This window comes from Ochotona princeps, chromosome 1, assembly GCF_030435755.1.
Source record: "Ochotona princeps isolate mOchPri1 chromosome 1, mOchPri1.hap1, whole genome shotgun sequence".
Classification (NCBI taxonomy): Eukaryota; Metazoa; Chordata; class Mammalia; order Lagomorpha; family Ochotonidae; genus Ochotona; species Ochotona princeps.
In genome coordinates this window covers 74,463,088-74,480,836 of record NC_080832.1, presented here as the reverse complement: position 1 = coordinate 74,480,836, position 17,749 = coordinate 74,463,088, and the positions used below count along the sequence as shown (strand labels likewise).

General features: G+C 37.8%; 1 protein-coding gene across 2 annotated transcripts in view; it reads right to left on the bottom strand.

The window, feature by feature from the left end:
* CEP162 (centrosomal protein 162) overlaps positions 1–17,749 on the bottom strand; it is a 68,433-nt gene that overhangs the window by 14,618 nt on the left and 36,066 nt on the right. For both annotated transcript variants that reach the window (XM_058661049.1, XM_004580421.4), the window contains exons 17-22: positions 16,991–17,103; positions 15,442–15,547; positions 7,898–8,024; positions 6,564–6,727; positions 5,357–5,458; positions 811–1,023 (exon numbers count right to left, since the gene is read on the bottom strand). In XM_058661049.1, the coding sequence (XP_058517032.1) occupies positions 811–1,023; positions 5,357–5,458; positions 6,564–6,727; positions 7,898–8,024; positions 15,442–15,547; positions 16,991–17,103 (825 nt within the window). The remainder of the gene's footprint in view (positions 1–810; positions 1,024–5,356; positions 5,459–6,563; positions 6,728–7,897; positions 8,025–15,441; positions 15,548–16,990; positions 17,104–17,749) is intronic.

Sequence of the window (17,749 nt, the reverse complement as noted above, 5' to 3'; positions counted from 1 at the left end):
AATGAAATAAAGGATATACAACCTCTTTGATGTGACCTTAATTACCAGCCTGGGTCAGCAATCTTTCCTGTTTCTGGAATCTGATAGTCTGACTTGCTGCTTTTCTCAGGCTAGAAATCTGCTGGGAATAAGAGCAACGGGGCCTCATCTTTATAATTAGGAAACAACAGCTGCTTTTCACAGGTGACTGAAAGGACTGTTCAAGAAAAATGGAGATATTTTAAAAATTGGCTAAGAACAGCTACTCAGAGGCGACTGGAAAGATGACCCAAGATAATCTGTGATGTTTGTGAAAGCATCTATGCATTCCTGGCAGAAACTATATGACTTTACAAGGTTTTAAAATCAAGTAAATATCATGTCGTCTTTATATTTGGTCTGTTCCAGCACCTGTATTTTCTGATCTATTCCTGTTTCATGAAGGAATGCAAAACTAAGAAATTTTTGGGTGATGATCCCTTACTCCTGTCCTTTCTCCCAAAACAAAAATTCTGTCTCATTCTATTTTTCCTGTATAGATATTTTTCAGTGGGTTTCAGGTGTGGTTGGGTTTTTTGATATTGAATATTCATTAGGAGTGTTTCAATCCGATTTTCACCATTTAATTTCCACTTAAACAGATACTGACAGTGAAGATGTGAAGATTATCCTGTGTTTGACAATCTGTCTGAGAAAGAAGATAAGAGGGGTTTCTTTTGCATCTACTCAGCTCTACGGGCACAGTTTGTGAGAAAGGCTGCTGAGATGTGTGTTAAGTGAGACACAAAGGCCCTACCCATTAGTCCATCTCCATGGCAACCTCATGCTTACCTTCATTTTCTGAAACTGTTGTTCCATGGTGCGAAGGCTTTTCTTTGCTTCTTCATCTTTGCCCTCCAAATCAGCTTCTAGCTTTTTTATCCTTTTCTCCATAAATTCCACTGTATTTTTATCTCCTGTATCACCAGCTGCTGATGCAGCCAATATTAAAGCAGGTAAAGAATTGGGGTACCTTCTCTTTAGAATTCCTTCCATTTCCTTAACCTGGTATATATAGTTTTAAACAGACATACGGTCACAAATACATACAAATAAAGCAGTTTAATGTATACACATAGATTATAGTTATGCTGAGATTTCAGATACCATAACCTATCTCTAGACTAAATAGAATGCACAGAAATAATTTAAAATGTTACATCCCTAGATTATCTGATTAAGAACTAAAGCGGGGCCCAGCGCAATACCATAGTGGCTAAATCCTTGCCTTGCACACACTGGGATCCCACAGGGCGCTGGCTCTTATTCTGGCTGCTCCAGTTCCCATCCAGCTCCCTGCTTGGGACCTGGGAAGGAAGTAGAGGATGCCAAAGCCTTGGGACTCTGCACCCCTGTGGGAGACCCAAAAGAAACTTCTAGCTTTGGACTGGTCTGGCCGTTATGGCCTCTTGGGAAGTAAACGAGCAGACGGAAGATCTTTCTCTTTGTATTTCCTTGTCTTTGTAATATCTGACTTTCCAATTAAAATAAAGAAATCTTTAAAAAAACTCTAAAGTGTCCTTTTAGCAACTAATTAACCAAATTTTTTGACATTTATCTGAAACAAATATTCACTTTCTAGTAGCAGCCAACTTCCTTACAAAGCTCTTCGCGCCCCCACTCCCGATCCAGACTACTGATTAAGAACTTCCATATATGCAAATGAGCACCCAAACCTTTTGTATCACCATGTAGGTTCCTAAGCACCTGCCTGCCCTGCAACAGTCACCTCTACCCAGTCCCTCTAAAAAGTCCCCTTCAAATGATGCTTATCTCAAAAATGATTTCTATCAACTGAGAAACAGGAGGGTTATGTGATATTTGTGAAGTTTCCTTAAAAGACTATAAATGTTTTTCAGTCTAAAAATAGATATTGAATGATCTCTGTAAGGTGGAACTATGCACACAAATACAGCTTGAGAGGCTGGTGCTGTGGCTTAGCACGTTATGATGTGCCAGTATCATATGAACCAGTATGGGTGCTGGTTCAAGTTCTGGTGGCTTCATATCCAATCCAGTTCCCTACTAGTGCACCTGGGAAAGCAGTGGTAGATGGCCCAAGTGCTTGGGACCCTGCAACCATGTGGATGACCCAGAAGAAGTTTCAGATTCTTGGCTTTGGTCACCATGGCATAGCCCTGGCTACTATGGCCATTTGGGGAGTTCACCAGGGCATTGAAGATCTCTTCCTTTAACTCTTTTAAATAAATAAATAAATAAATAAATAAATAAATAAATAAATAAATAAATGTTAAAACAAGAAAGTACAGTTTGATATATTTGAGTATAGGTTTACAAGTGTATCCATGCTTTTTAAGAGATATTATACTTTCTATGTCTGAAAAACATGTATTAATACACTATGTTCCTTGTTAAACAATTTCTTCTAGCTTATGTGTGTAACAAAATCACATTTGAGAGGTAGTTTAGTGTATTCGTCAAGAGTATGTTTGTTGGGCCCGGTGCGATAAGACTATCAGCTAAAGTTCCCGCCTTAAACACGCTGAGATTCCATATGGGCGCTGGTTCTAACCCTGGCAGCTCCACTTCCCATCCAGCTCCCTGCTTGTGGCCTGGGAACGCAGTCTAGGATGGCCCAAAGCACCCGCGTGGAAGACCTGGAAGAGCTCCTGGCTCCTGGCCGTTGCGGTCACTTGGGGAGTGAATCATCGGACAGAGGATCCTCCTCTCTGTCTCTCCTCCTGTCTGTATATCTGCCTTTCCAATAAAATAAATCTTAAAAAAAAAAGTGTATGTTTGTTTATACTGTGTAACCAGCTTGAAGATCTTGTGTCAACTCCTCAGTCTCAATCATCTGTCCTATGGGTAAAAGGGAGATGACAACAGCATCAATTTCAAGAGGCTGATACAATCAAGAGAGGATCAAATATCTTTCACCTTAATAAGCACTTAATAGAGTGCTCAGTGTACACTGAGGACTTGATAAATGTTGGCATTTTTATGACTTTGTCTCAAACTACTTTTCATAAGAAAGGTTTTTAGTATTTAAAATTCTGCATATGTACTCAAATTATTCATATTAGGCACCTAAAGTTCAAATCATTTGCAAAATTAAGTAAAGATTTCCTTTAGTAAAGCTATTTACATATTCACTGAGGTTTCATAAATTGGAATCTATTTATTTAAACTATACTTTATTGTGCCTGCAGAATGTTCGAAATTTTATCTTCTCTGGTATTAAAAATTCTAGTCATTTGAATGAGTTGTTAGCATATGGAGATACATGCTACACACAAACACAAATACATACATGCCACGCATTAATATGGGCTAGATTAAAATAATTTATGAATAAATTTATAAATAATATATTTAAATATTTAAGATAGTTTCAAATCTTAATATCTTAAACTATTACATTTCTGGATAAAATTAAATTTTATTGTATCTTCTTCAATTCTGCTTTTCAATATTATTGTTTAGTCAATGATACCAATGTGACTGGTATAAATGCTTAACAGTGAAAATTAAACTGAAAAATTCCATTCGATGAAACAATGAACAAGTGAACAAAATGTGAGATTTTCATTGTTAAATGCACCTAGTAGCTCCATTTTTACTATGCCTTACTTAGAAAAAGGTATTTTTAAAGTAGTCTATCTCAGAATATGGTTCCAAAATGATTCTGAATGTATTGTTATACACCTTGATTATAAAATTCGTAAGGCTTAAAATCATTAGGAAAGAATGCTCATGGAAACAGAATAAGATCTAAAACATACATGCAGCAAACCAATTACACAATATTCTCTTCAATAAGGAATAAAATTTTAGATACACATAATCTAGGCTAATAAGACTAATGTTTACACTTGATCTTAGCCAAAAGGCCGAAAAGCGATAAGACTAATGTTTAATCCAAGTGCTAATAAAATCAGGCAGGTTATTTTTATAAAATGGTATATTCCTTCCTGGTCTACTGTGATCACCATTTAAAGTTTCAATTTAGTTCTTCAGAAAGTGTTATTTTTCACTCCTACATTCAATATAACATGAAGTAGCAGTAGAAGAGTAATAGTTCCTTTGGCCTTTTCTCTGTCACAGTCTGAATAACTTCTACATTGGCTTATCTAATCCTGGAGTAGACTAATTTGAAGGTAACTGTTGCTGTTTAAAAGACTTTGCTTGCTCTTTCCTTGATCTGTGACCCAAACTATCAAATCATACCTTTTAATGTAAGAACAGATTCTGTAAAAGTAACCAAAGTAGCTTTGGTCTGATTTTCCTCCTGATAAAAAACTACATATTATTCATGCTATTGATGACCTCATAGCTTTGGATTTGTGATGGAATAATAGTCACAATTATCATGACTACAGAATCATGTTCCCTTATGAGCAAGGGCAAATTTCTTATTTTAACATTTATTTATGAATATAAAAGATACATTACAGAAAGTTTTAAAATAGAATTAAAATTCTAATTCCCAAACAACTACCTCTCTGAAAATCACTTTTTATTCAAGAAGCTTCACTCTTCGACTATTTATTAAAGATCTATTTATTTGTTTTGAAGGCAGAGTTGGAGGGGGAAAGAGAGGGGGAAACTGAGGGTACAAGAGTGAGAGAGAAAGAGCTTCCACTCACTAGTTCACCCCCTAAATGAACAGAACAGCGAAGGTTTGGCCAGACTGATGCCAGGAACCAGGAAGTTCTTCCAAGTGTCCTACGTGGTTGCAGGGACCCAAGGACTTAGGCTATCTTCTGTTGCTTTCCAAGGCACATTAGCAGGAAGCTGGATAGGAAGTTCAGCAGCTGGGACACAAACTGGAGCCCAAATGGGATGCCAGCACCATAGGGAAGCAATTCAATTTGCTATGCCACAACCCTGGTCCAAATTCTTCTAATTTTATGAAAAGTCTCCTAGCCATACTATTATGAAGCCTAAACAGCAAGTCAACAGCTCAAATTATAAGCAGTTCTTGGGGAGGCTGAATATCCAGTTTACAGGCTAACAGCCAATTCTTTACAACATCTCCCTAGCATTATCAACCTGCTTCCAATGCAAGGATCTCCTTCCTGTACTTCTCTCTTGTCTATGGTTGCTCAGGAATTCTTACTCTATTTAGTGCTTCAAAACTTTGCTTCATTCTTCCTACATGTCTGAATAGAGCTAGGATGCAAAATGACTGTCCATTGATAAATAAACCATCTCATAAATAAAGCACATTAATCTAAAAATTATAAAACTATAGATTATATAGAATGATACTGTGTATTATTTTTATTAATGTTATCTTAAAACAAGAACTGAAACAAAAAAGACACACCATTTATTTATACAAAAATATTAATGAAAATTTAGCCTTGACACATACCTGTCTCTCCAAATCCTGAATTTTTTTGGCATCTGTTCTATCTTTTAAACGCATCTTCTGCTGGATAGATGGATTCCCAGATTCAGCTTTTAGCTTCTCAATCTGTCAGTAAAGAAGATATTAAGAAGCATATTTAAAAAAAAAGGCAAGGGACAAATACTTGGTGTAGTGCTTATGACACTGTGAGGCCCACATCCCAGAGCAGACTTCCTGGGTTTGATTCCCAGTGCCACTTAGGATGTAGCTTCCCTAACGCACACTCTGCTACGGACAATAGCTCAATGCCTGGGTCCTTGTCATCCTTGGGGTAAATCCACAATGAATTTCAGCCTCCTGGCTCCAGCCTAGATGTGTACACTTGGGGAGTGAGCCAGTAGATGCAAGATTCTCTCTGCCTTCCAAAAAGTAATTACATATTTCTCCCTTCAAAAATACATACGCAAGATGAAAATGCCGAGGGTGGGGGTAGTGGCAGGGAGTATTACACTGTTCTGTCCTTCACCTGCTCACTCGTTCATTCACTCCTCAATAAGCACCGACTACACTCATCTGAAATTTCAGTCACTCCTCAGGATTGGTCTGCAGCTGGATAAATGGAGCACAGACAGGATAAATGAGGTACTGCTCTGATGCTACTTATGTTCCAAAGGAGGGAGACAGTTGATTCATTAATCAATTGATCAATTCTAAGAGTAACAGGTGATACGAAGAAAGTAAGACCAAGTAAAGGAACACATACAGTCAGAATGGGCGGGAAGGGCTGCAACATTAGATACAAGAGTCAGGAAAAGTCCTTCCATGGAGCAGAGATTTGAGCTGCTAATTGAATGAGAAGTAGTGGGACATGGGAAAAACTGAGTCCAGAGTACTTGGAGCTACAGGATTAAGAGGAATGAAATGGGTAAGCTTGTGAATCACCAGGAGCTCTGGTGTGGCTGGAGAAGAGTGACTCGAGTAGTGTAGGGGTGGTTCTACCCAGATGGAGCTGAAGAGGCAACCGGGGCAGACCACCTTAGGACTTCCTGGAGAGTAAGGAGCCTACATTTATTCTAAAATAGATGACATAACTAAATGCAGACCAAGACCACAGTTATTTTCATTTACAGTATTAAGAGTTATGGTTATTAACAGTATTAAGGTTATGGAGAAATGACATTCAGAACAAAAACATTCACCTACAGAAAAGCACTGTAAAATGATTTATTACCTCGAGTTTGAGCTTCCCAATTTCTTCATTTGCTTCTTTAAGCCGAACAGCATCTCTATCCAGAAGTTCCTGATTTTCAGCATACCACTGTAATCTTTTTTGCAGGCGACTCATTTCTTGTTTATGTGTTTCTTCTAAAATTTTTATTTCATATAATTTTTCACCTATGAAATACAGTAATTCAATAACATGACTGTACATTTTGAAACTATGGAAATGAATCAGTGTTCTAATTAAAAATTAAAAATAAATTAAAAAATCATGAATGAAGGCATCATGAAGAAAGAAGAGGCATAAAAACAAATGGTGCTGCAACACAGCATCTAGTATATAATTATTAGTAAAGAGAAACAAGGCACAGTGCTCTTACCCGAAACCTTACACTGGGACAAGATTGGTCATGCAAAACTTTGTGATGAATTACTTGTCTCCCTATAGTCTTCTATTATGAAAGTAAAGTTGCTTCCATAGGAAAAATAAATGTTGTTGGGAACAGGAGAAAAAACAAACAAACAACAACAAAAACACAAACAAAAAAGATGTCTACAATTGTATTAAACCGTGGCAAATATTCATGAATACGAGCCATGTATTATTTGGTTTACCACAACAGATTTATAAAATGGGTATTAGTATTATTGTAGTTTACAGAGAAGGAAAGTAGATGTCCTTTCTTACCACCAGGTAAGATATACTTATTTGTAGAGGTCTTACCCTGAAGCTTGCAATACTGTGGAGGAAAGCTCATTCCCTTGGTTAACAAGGGCTGCTGTCAGAACTTCCAGCTCTCAAGCACATGGGACACTGCGCTTGTGAGGTGCAGCTGAGCAGCATCCAGTGCCCCTCCACTCTCACATCTTACTATCAAGACCCAGCTCATGAATACTTCTGTGTTTGTTTATGATTTTTCTTGAAGTTTTCTGAATTCTTAACCTCTTTTGTTTTTCAAGAGGATCATGCAATGTTTATCTCTGCATTCTAGTAAAAGCACAATGCAGTGTTATCATTCATTTGAAAAACAATGAAAAGCCTACATTTTAGATTCAGGGAGTAAAAAAAGACAAAGTTTGCTCTTAGCTCACAGTCTAGATGACAGAGAAACAACTGAACAGAAAATGCTATGAATTTAATATAATTCTTGATTTGATTGCAAAGATTGCTATTAAAAGTAATCAAATGCATCTTTTAAAAAATAATTAAAAATATTTCTACAATTGCCACACAATTCAAGGGACAGCATCTTGATTATACCATTCTATTTCTATTACTTCAGATCCAAGATTACAACAAGGTCTATCTATGCAAAGGTACAGTGTTGAAGCTTAATGTTTTACCTGTCGCATAAGCTATCTGATCTTTGGCTTGGTCTCTTTCTCTCTTCATTTTCTCCAAGTCTACTTCAAGAGCTTGTTTGTCTTGCTTCAGTCTTTTGATGTCCTCCAATAAGTTGTTTTTTTCTTTCTTGACATTCAAAGAAATACAGAAACAGGTCATTTCCCATCACAATAAATTATGGTATGATCTCTCTTTTGTCCATGCCATAATACTGCTGTGAAATAGTTTTCCTAAATATTAGGTATGATTTTATTATTACCATCTACTCCACCCTGGCTTATTAGAAGCAGTTCTAATACTCTTAGCATAGCATTAAAAACTTTCCTATCAATTGCTCTAATTGGTTATATTAAAGACTCACTAATTCTCTGGCTGGATTGATGCAATAACCTCCTAGTAGTCTCATTCTTCCACTGCAACCCTCTACAGATTATTCTCTTCTCAGAAAGGAACTGTTAGCTAGAGGAACTGTTGCAAGGGGTTAGTTACTACCACTCTTCTGTATGAAAGTCTGGGAGTTCCTTCCCAGGGATACAGCCAAATCCTTACCAGATCCTCTAGTTCGCATAGCCCAGCCTTGCCACTGACTCACCTACAGTGAACCTTGGCCTCTCATTGTGTTCAACCAGAGATGCTCTTGCACTTCTCTGAGCACTCTGAGCACACTCCCACCTCCAGGTCTGTACCATTGCCTCCCAGCCCAGTAGCTAGCTCCTTCACATCACCAGACTATGAAACTTACACAGAATTTTCTTTTTCATAATACACATCTCCAGGAATTACAAAAAAAGTCCTTCATATTATTAATTTTAAAGCAGGAATTTAGTTTAGTTGCAGCATAAAAAAATGCTTAAACATAAAAACAATGAAAAAAAAAACCCAATGAATTTTCAATATGCCCTATATTCCATACAACTTCCAATAGCTTGAAGTGCTATGCATCATTTTTTAAAAGATTTATTAATTTATTTTTACTGGAAAGGTACATATACCTTTCCAGTGTGTGTGTATATATAAATACATATCTAGATATACATACATACATATATATACATATATATACAGAAAGAGAGAGAGCGAGAGAAAAGAGATACAGATAGAGAAACATCTTCTGTCCACAAGTGGCTCTGCAAAGGCTGGAGCTAAGTCTATACAAAGCCAGGAGTCAGGAGCTTCCTCCTTGTTTGCCATGTTAGTGCAGGGTCCCAAGGCTTTGGGCCATCCTCTACTGCTTTCCCAGACCACAAGCAGGGAGCTGGATTGGAAGTGGAGGGGACATGAACCGGCACCCATATGGGATCCTGGTGCGTGAAGTTATGGATTTAGCCACTAGGTTAGTGTGCTTGGCCTATGTTATGTACCATTGTTGCTTGACAAAAATACTTATCCATCAAAGTTTAGTTCAACTTAAACTCAAGTATTCTTGGTAACTTAGGCACTCCTACAAACTAGTACTGCCTTCATACCTTGTATCATATGATACTGATTTGTGAAAAGATTTCTTGTCTTTCATTATGCAGAGTTCTATTTAGGGAAAAACTTATTGCTACCTGTTTTTGGCATTGAGTACACGGAATGAACTCAATAGACCGACACTGAATGCCTAATTGCTGAAGAAAATCTTGAACTTGCTGGAAGTACATCAGGCAGAGTTGAATTTCAAGACAACCAATTTTTTTTTGCACATCTTAATTTTTTTGAATTTTGAATTTTATGGTACAATTCTACAGAGTCTGGGATTCCCCACCCCCCAAATGATTTTCCCAATGTATACATATTGTTACAATAGTATAGTCCTTCATAAGGGGTTATAATTCCATCAGTGTTATTTAAGTGACCAATTTTTACAAATTCTATTAAGCATATTATCATATCTTAAAATTTAAAATTCAATTTAAAAAAGAAAACAAGTGGGCCCGGCGACGTGGCCTAGCGGCTAAAGTCCTCGCCTTGAAAGCCCCGGGATCCCATATGGGCGCCGGTTCTAGTCCCGGCAGCTCCACTTCCCATCCAGCTCCCTGCTTGTGGCCTGGGAAAGCAGTTGAGGACGGCCCAATGCATTGGGACCCTGCACCCGCGTGGGAGACCCGGAAGAGGTTCCTGGTTCCCAGCTTCGGATCGACGCATCGGCCCATTGCAGCTCACTTGGGGAGTGAATCATCGGACGGAGGATCTTCCTCTCTGTCTCTCCTCCTCTCTGTATATCTGGCTGTAATAAAATGAATAAATCTTTTTTAAAAAAAGAAAGAAAACAAGTGCATGCATAGAGTATGATATAATCTTGGATTTTGGCTGCACCACATTTTCAGCTGGATTGCATTGCTTAATCTTCTGTGTGACCTGTAGATGTCTTTTCAGGAAAGCGCTGATCTTAAAATCTTCGCATATTCAATATCTTTCTGCAGACACCTTCTATTTAATAAGTTCATTCAATTTAGAAATGTGCTCCAGGAGTGTCTCTTTATGGAAATACAGAACTGTAGAATTCAACAGAAGTTCACCACACTTCCTTTTACCCAAAAGGCTGAGCAGTGACAGGATTCAACGTACTTTAAGTAACTTCAGTTCTATCATGCTTAAATTCATGTCCACTGTAGGATTGGGACAGAGACAGCCCACTTTCAAGAAAACCACTGTGTCTTTCATCAGTTCTGAGGAGCACAGGGCTTTGGGCAGGAACATGCTTTCCCTCGTTAAAATCACTGAGTAGCTGTAGTGAGGTTGAAAGGGAACTTGGCCTACCTCTGACCTTATCGCCCACCTCTCTTGTCCTCCTCCAGTTCAGGCTCAAGGCCATCTAGAAGGTAACAAGAGCACATCTGGCTCAGGGGTTTTGCATCTGCTCTTCCCTCTGGCTGGAAGACTCAATCCGGGTGCAGTTGGCTGCTGCTTCTCTTTAGCCTTCAACTCTCTCTGAGTTTTTCTTGTCCACACTTGCTGCCTTACCTCTACTTCACTGCCTGGTACTCTGCATTGATTTTCTGCAAAGCATTTACTTCTATCTGCATGGAGTTGTTTATACTTTGTCTGTCTTTCCCACTAGAATTTCTGTTCTGAACAAATGAGATCTGTTTTGTTTACTTTCTGTATTTCAGTGCTTAGGTGAGTGCCCGGCACGTGACAGGTACCCGACAGAAGCTGACTGAATGAATAAATGTTGTTTTCAGCTGTCTGGGATACTACAAGGAAAGGCATCAGCACCTCAGCTTTTATTGTGCTTCCAGCCACATGTCATAAAGAACAAGCTGACATTTTAAGAATACACTGGTGCTAATTTTTAAGGTATAAATTGCACAAACATACTTGCCATGATTGTTATTAAAGATTTATTCTGGTTTTTTTTTTTTTTTTTTTTTTTAAGTTACTATCATTTGAGAGGCAGAGAGACACAGCTCTCAAGCTCTGGAGCACAATGCCTGGTTTGCTGGGCTGAGACTTGAGATTCTCTTATGGAATGCAGGTGTCCCCAACAGTGGCTTAACCTGCTGTGTCAGTGCAGCATCATCTGTACTTCAAATCATCTAAATTCAAAAACCAAAATCAATAAAAATAAAAGTATGCTTATAATACATTTTCAATATCTGTGCACAAAAAATCCAACTTTTTTGATTATTAATACTTTCCATTATTTACAAAATTTTTCTTTCAGAGAAATCTGCCTTTGATGGCTTCATTATGGACCGAGATGTATATTTTCACTTAAATTTTCAACAGGACTCATAATATTTTTTTTTCTCTAAAAGATTTTATTTATTTTAAAGAGCTCCAGAGTTCCAGAGTGAGAACAGGGAGATCTTTCATCTGCTGGTTCCTTCCTTCGATGTCTGCAATGGCCAAGGCTGGGCGGTCAAGACCAGGAACCAGGAACTTGACCCAGGTCTCCCATGTAGGTGCAGGGGTCCAAGAACTTGGACCACACTTGGTTACTTTTCCCAGGATAAAGAGCAGCCTTGATGCGAATGTGCACCTAGGTGGCATGCCAGTCTCGCAGGTACAGCTTAACTTGTTATTCCACACTGAAGGCCCTTCCTTATGCTTCTTAATTTAAGAACTCTTATTACTTGTAGATATTACCAGCGATTACTATCAAAAATATTTACAATACAGGGAGCAGGAATGTGGCTTGGCAGTCAAGATACCACTTGGGACAACCACATTCCATATGGGAGTGTCTGGTGTGGGCTCTGCTCGTGATGCCAACCCCTGCTAATGTGCACCTGGGAGGAGCAATGGTGGCTCGAGTAGCAGGATCCCGTAATCCACATGGAAGACCGGGACTAAGTTCCTGGCCCTCGGCTTTGGCGTGGGTTGTTGTGGCATTTGGAGAACCAATCAGCAGATTGAAGCCCTTTGTTTCACAAAGCTGAACACATTTTAAAGCATTTCATATTTCCTGTTTCTAATATTATTTCAATTCTGAGGTTTTTTTTCTGTGTTTTAATCCAAGTTCTTTTATCTTTATTATTTTTATTATATATTAATACATAACAATTTTATTATATATTAATAAACAATTTTATTATATATTAATATATAATCTTATTATATTAATAATTTTATTATATATTTATTATTTTTCTTAGCTGTTTATGGCCATCTATTTAATTCTTCTGTTTTTAGTTTCCAGAGCTCAGTTTTTCTATTTTTTTTTTAAAGATTTATTTTATTATTTTTACTGGAAAGTCAGATTTATAGAGAGAAGGAGAAACAGAAAGATCTCTCATCTGCTGATTCACTCCCCAAGTGGCTGCAATGGCCAGATCTGAGCTGTTCTGAAGCTAGGTGCTTCCTCTGGGTCTCCCACGTGGGTGCAGGGTCCCAAGGCTTTGGGCCGTCCTCAACTGCTTTCCCAGGCCACAAGCAGGGAGCTGGTGGAAGTGGAGCTGCCGGGATTAGAACCGGCGCCCATATGGGATCCCAGTGCATGCAAGGTGAGGACTTTAGCCACTAGGCTATCAAGCCTATCCAGTAATTCTCATGCTGCTGATGGATGAGTCTTTCTCTAGGTTTAATAATTTCTTGTTTTGTGTATAATATCAGCACTTTTATCTGTGGCAATACTGTTTTGAGCTGTGTTAAGGGTATATTCCTGTAAAACTTGTTTTGCATTTATTTCTTTTAAGTGCATCAGAGGTTGTCATTGATTCAGGACCATTGTCTATATTGCTTTTTCAGTTTGAGCAGTGCAAGTAGTGTCAACTAAAATAATAACACACAAAAGAAGAAGTCAATGACATTCACTCTGGATGAGTATGGGGCACATCATCAGTAGGTGTTTTTTCCTTTCTATCCAGAGATCAAGTTAAGATAAAAAACTGACATCTCCATCTCTTAAGATCGCTGGATCTAATTAATTAGTTAAATGCATTTTACTATTTTACTGAAACATATGATCTTCTAAAGGTACCCTTGCTACACTTGGCTGTTAAATCTAAGGCCTCATAGCTACTGAATTGGTAGCTTGAGGGACACATACCTAGTGCTGGACTATAATCCCTCTTTATTTCTGATCCCTAGATCTCCTTAACTTTCCTAAGAGCTCAACCCTTCTATAAGACTCAATGTTTTATTCTGCACTGTTGGTATTTTTAGTGGACACTTCCCAATATCCTATTTGTCACATACCATGTTCACAAAAAAGAACTTTTATACGGTCACACTAACAGTCCTTTAGTGCAACTAACAATCTGTTTAAAAATCTTACTATATTCCTCTCAAATATTCATTTAAAAATCTGGAAAAAGTAGTCTTAGTTTGTTTATTTCTGGGGTCCTTTGGTAAGTAGGAAGTTTTATTCTTTCCTTAATTCTTTTCATCTATTGTTCACCTAAGTAGCCAATTATTTGTTAAACAAAGTTGTCTAGTGTATTCACATTTGCAATTGCATTTTATACAATTCCAATAGATTGGAAGGGTTTTTTAGTTTACTTCTTGGTTTTTAATAGAAGGTGGTAGATTAAAGTAATTGTCCTCCATTTGGGATGTTTGGAAATGTGGCAGAGTGACTTTGATTATTACGGTAACAAATGGGTACTACTATACTTAAATAGTACCTGGGGACAAGAATGAGGAAAAAAAAAATCATGCATTGTAAGGAATACATGTGCTTCAAGTGAATTAACTTTCTCAAAATTCTAAAGTATCCACAATGATAAATACCACTTTAGAAAAGTCTAGGACATATTGTATGTAACTCAACTTAATAATTTTACTATCTTAGCTGTATTGTTTTGATGGTTTGAAACAGGACACATGTGTTTGAAATAGTTACCTCTCTTGTGGCTCCATATGAAAAATACCTGATAAGAGGATGGATAATGTAAATAGGATCTCGTCTAAAACAAACATTATATTGTCTTTTCTATATTAAGGCTACACGTATCTAAATGTTAATCTTGGAAGAAATTTTAGTTTTTAAATGATGCAAAATTTATACACAGTTCTGACTCATATATTATGCAAAACAGACTCTTAAAAAATAGATTTATTTATTTGAAAAGCAACTATACATAGAGGGAGAGAGAAATCTTCATCTACTGGTTCACCCTGCAAAAGGCCACAGTGGTTGGTAGCGGTATGGGTAGGCTAAAGCCAGGAGATTCTTCTAGGTCTCCCATGTGGGTGTAGGAACCCAAGCACTTCAGTCATCCTGTGATGCTTTCCAGGCACAGAAGAAGTGAATAAGATGGAAGGTGGAATGACTGGGACACAAACTAGCACCCATATAAGATGCCAGTATCATAGGCAATGGCTTAACCCACTAAGCCACAATGTCGCCCCTAGACTTTTCACACCTACTGAGTTTTTAAATACTTTTCACTATCCCAAATAGTCAAAATCCTTATGCAACATGCAGGCATTTGGCCAAGCACTGAAGATGATGGGTCCCACATCTGAGTGTGTGGGTTCATGTCTGGCTCCAGCTCTTGATTCTAATTTCCAGCTCATGCAGTGCTGGGACTGCTTCCCTGGGTGAAGGCTGTAGCAGATGGGCCTCTGCTACCCCTCTGGAGGGCCTAGATGGCATTCTTGGCCCTTAAGTTTTGTAGTTGTGGGCATTTAGGTGGATGAGCCAGTAACAGGACTGCTGTCTGTCTGCCTCTCAAATAACAACAATAATTCTATAGGGGCCATTGTGGTAGCATACATGCAGCATGTACAACTGTGGAAAGTAGTGCATATCAATACAAAATCTGTTTTAGGGACCCACACCATGGCACAGTGGACTAAACTTCCACCTATGGCACTGGCACCCCATAAAAGGACTTGTTATAGTCCTAGCTGCTTCACTTTCAATCCAGCTCCTTGCTTAAGGCTGGAAAAAATAGCATAGAATGTGCCAAGGCATTGTGCCCCTGCACCCTCACGGGATATGTGGAAGAAATCCCTGGCTCCCAGCTTCACATCTGTCTAGCTCTGGCTGTTGTGGCTATTTGCAGAGTAACCGGCAGATGGAAATCCTTCTCTGTCTCTCTTCCTCCCTTCTTCTTTCTATGGTGCTGACTTTGAAGTAAAATAAATCTTAATTCCTTAGGCAACTTACCTGTGTCATCCGCAGTTCTCCTAATAGATCTGTAAAGTTCTGGTTTCTTGTGGACTCAGAATCTTCAACTACTTGAGATAAGAAATGACTTTTGTGCATCTGTTCTCTATTGTATTTTAAAAATAAAAAGGGTTATTTTTAGAGATGTATTCCTTTCAATGCAAAGTACTTAGTCCTTAAAAATTAAAAGTAACAAATGTCCCAGTCAATTGAATTGCAATGGGGGAATCTCAACTGAACTTGAGCTGTGGTTATGCAACAGGTGGAGGAATCCACCATGGTGGGAGGGTTTGGGGAGGGGTGGGAGAACCCAAGTATCTATGTAACTGTGTCACATAATACAATGTAATTAATGAAGTTAAATAATAAATAATTAAAAAAAAAAAAAAAGAGATGACAGCCAGCTCATCTAAACTAGTAGACGATGTTAAGTATCTAATCAAAAGATGGAAAACAGAGCAGGTTAAACAACTCTCCTGGCCAGGCTTTGCAGCAAATGTCTAGGTCTGTGGATACACGGAAGTAGACCTGGTCAGCCCCGGTGCCTTGAAGCCAACATTATCAAGACCATTCAAGCAGCACCCTCAAACATTTTCCCCAATACTGGGGTCTGTAAGGTGACATCAAATGATTGTCTTCACCATCAGGTGGTGCAAGGGGTGCCCCCTCCCCGCCTCCACCCAACAGACACAGGAATAAGAAAAAGGGAAAAAATGTTTATCTCACCCTCCTTCCTCCATACCTTGACCCTCCCCACCCTAATCAGAGACCCACATGGATGTGTATCCCTCTCAACTATGTAAATAATATTAAAAATAAAATTGAAATCAAAAAGTTGATTTAATTGGGCAGAACTAAAAAAAAGTAACAAATGTCGAAGAAAATGAGTTACTGAAGATAAAACTTTTAATGCAAAGATTAAAATGCTAATAACAGTACACTGTAAGCAAAATGGCATACTTAAGAAAATGAAACTCTAAGATAACAGGTTTACTTATAATACAGAAATACTTCTTTGCAATTCTAAGATATCAAATGGCCCTGCAAGGATGTGCTGCATTTCTTCTGTGGTGGTACAATAACATGTTTAAATTTACACAAAAAGTGCCCTCTGGTTGCCAACTTGTGTAGCTGCTGGCTTTGTAAGCCATAGGGTATGCATTTTTCTATTTTCCATGAAATACAAGTATGAACTGTCTGCAGTCCTGACTCTCCTATCCTAGGTTATGTGACAGCAAAGAGAAAAAAGCATGTAATAAGTATGGTAAAAATCACAACATGCATGGTTAAAGAAACTTCTTCTGAAAGCAATCCTATCTAAGTGATTAGCAGTTATATGAAATGATGTACAAATAATAGTAATTTCTAAATTTATATATATATATATAATTATATATATATTACTAAACTGGAAATCAATGTACATATGAAAATTATTGGAAAAAAGCAAATTTACTATTTCTCACTAAAAATAAATGTACTACTAACACAATAAAATGCTTAGAAAATATCCAAGTATATTTGATATTAGAATTTCAAAAGAACTTACTGTAGAGATGCTAACTCACTGAATAAACTTTGGTTTTCCTTAAACATTCGTTCCTCATTTTTCTTATTTTGTTCTTGGAGACTTTTCACTTGATTGTACAATCTTTCATTTTCCTTTAAAAATAGAAAACTGCATTTTAGTTAAAGGTCAATAGTACTAACATAAATACTTGTAATAAGAGAAATCCTTATATATCTGTAAGGACTTTTGTATCTTTTGCAAATCTGGTATCTAATAACAATTTTTCTAAAGCACTTAAAATGGCTACTTGAAAAAAATAAAGTTCTAGAATTCCTAACTAAAGAGCTTAATGTCAGTACAACCCACTGCAATTCACAGACGCGCAGGCGGAATGGCTGAAGGCATCACCACATCCCAGCTGTTGGTGGGAAGACCCAGCAACACTCTTTTAATGCTTTTCTGGTTTTCATTTGAGAAAGGAACAAAAAAATTACTGCTGAAGGAGTCTGGAAGCTTGGTATGTAAGAGCAAGGTAACTAGATATGATGGGCATTCATGCTTGTAGGTGACAGTAAGTTAAAGTAAATTAAAGATTGGATGTTTCACAAAGTTTTGCATCAAGGAAAGCAGAGCAGAGAGTAGATCCAACCCACACTGGGCCCAAGATAAACAGGGACTCAAAACACTTCAGTACACAGTGAGGAGGAAAGGCACACACCCTAGACGTCCTGGCTTATTAACATCTTTAAACTTAGTAATATGTTGAAAACCAAAGGCTTTGAAGATCTCATGTAAACA